Raw genomic sequence first — 1,763 nt, 5'->3', positions numbered from 1 at the left:
ACAATGTCTGCGAATGCCTGGCACTTGTGGCATTTTCTCACATGGATGCAACAGTCGCTTTCCATGGCGAGCCAGTAATAGCTTGCCCTTAGAATCTTTCTGGCCATGGCATGCCCATTAGCATGCGTCCCAAAGGATCCTTCATGTACCTCCACGAGCATTTGCTTGGCTTCCTTAGCGTCCACACATCGGAGCAAGACCATATCATGATTTCACTTGTATAGGATACCTCCGCCTAGAAAGAAACCAATTGCCAACCTCCGCAACATCCTCTTGTCGTTGTCAGAAGCCCCCTCTGGACACTCCTTATACTCTACGTATCGCTTGATGTCGAAGTACCACCGTTTACCATCTTGCTCCTCTTCTATCAAGCAGCAATATGCGGGCTTTCTGTGACATCGGAACTCGATGTACAACAAGTCTCCATGTGAAGTTAGTTGAAACATGGATGCTAGAGTGGCAAGCGCATCAGCCATCTGATTTTCCTCTCTGGGAACATGGTGGAAGGAGACATCATCGAAGAACTCGGCCAGTTTCTTGATGTAGGCCTGATAGGGTATCAATTTATGATCCCTAGTTTCCCATTCTCCCCTCAGCTGGCGAATTACCAAGGCCGAGTCTCCATACACTTTGAGCAACTTGACATTAAAGTCAATTGCCGCTTAGATTCCAAGAGCGCACGCCTCGTATTCAGCCATATTATTCATGCAATCGAAGCCCAATCTTGCCATGAAGGGAATGCATTGATTGTCGGGAGAGACCAACACCGCCCCAACCCCATGGCCTAGGGTGTTGGATGCGTCTTTGAACCACACTATCCACTTATCCCTATCCTCATCGTCCGCCTTCTCCCCGAACAAGGCCATGATGTCTTCCTCTGGAAACTCCGGATGCATGGGCTAGTAGTCGTTGAGAGGCTGCTGAGCCAGATAGTCTGCCAAGGTGTTTCCTTTTATTGCCTTTTGAGTGACATAGACAATGTCAAACTCAGATAGCAGAACCTGCCATCGAGCGATCCGTTCTGTAAGAGTGGGTTTCTAAAAAATGTACTTGACTGGGTCCATCTTGGATACCAACCAAGTAGTATGGCTTAACATATACTGCCTTAAATGATGGGACGCCCATACCAAGGCACAACACATCCTTTCCAATAGAGAGTAGTTCATCTCGCAGGCAGTGAACTTTTTGCTTAAGTAGTAGATGGTCTGTTCCCTCTTTTCAGAATCGTCATGTTGCCCCAGCATGCACCCCATTGACTCATCCAATACTTTCATGTATAGGATAAGAGGTCGTTCAGGCACGGGTGGAATTAGCACAAGAGGGTTCATAAGGCATTGCTTGATCCTACCGAATGCCACTTGACAGTCGTCATCCATCAGACCGACTGATTCTTGCACAAAAGTTTGAAGAGAGGCTCACAGGTAGCGGTGAGCTGCGATATGAACCTCGCTATATAGTTCAAGCGCCCCAAGAAACCTTGGACTTGCTTTTGAGTACACGGCTCAGGCATCTCCAGGATGACCTTTACCTTTTCGGGGTCCACCTCTATCCCTTTCTGACTTACGACAAAACCAAGCAATTTTCCCGACTTGACCCCGAACGTGCACTTGGTGGGGTTCAATCTTAACTGGTACTTCCCCAGTCTCTTGAAAAAAATTCCGCAAGTTGACGAGATGTTCCTTCTCGGTCCTAGACTTGGCAATCATGTCATCCACATAGACTTCAATCTCTTTGTGCATCATATCATGGAATAATGCTACCAT

At 47.4% G+C, this 1,763-nt stretch overlaps 1 protein-coding gene across 1 annotated transcript; it reads right to left on the bottom strand.

The window, feature by feature from the left end:
* Positions 1-212: 212 nt before the first annotated feature.
* LOC102666566 (uncharacterized) lies at positions 213-896 on the bottom strand. Its single transcript, XM_006605013.1, has 2 exons — positions 729-896; positions 213-638 (listed from the first exon to the last, which is right to left on the bottom strand). The coding sequence occupies exons 1-2, from the start codon at positions 894-896 to the stop codon at positions 213-215; spliced, it is 594 nt and encodes a 197-aa protein (XP_006605076.1).
* Positions 897-1,763: the final 867 nt, after the last annotated feature.

This window comes from Glycine max, chromosome 19 (assembly GCF_000004515.6).
Source record: "Glycine max cultivar Williams 82 chromosome 19, Glycine_max_v4.0, whole genome shotgun sequence".
In the NCBI taxonomy this organism is placed as follows: Eukaryota; Viridiplantae; Streptophyta; class Magnoliopsida; order Fabales; family Fabaceae; genus Glycine; species Glycine max.
The sequence above is the reverse complement of the archived record's forward strand: the minus strand, read 5'-3'. Positions and strand labels throughout refer to the sequence as shown.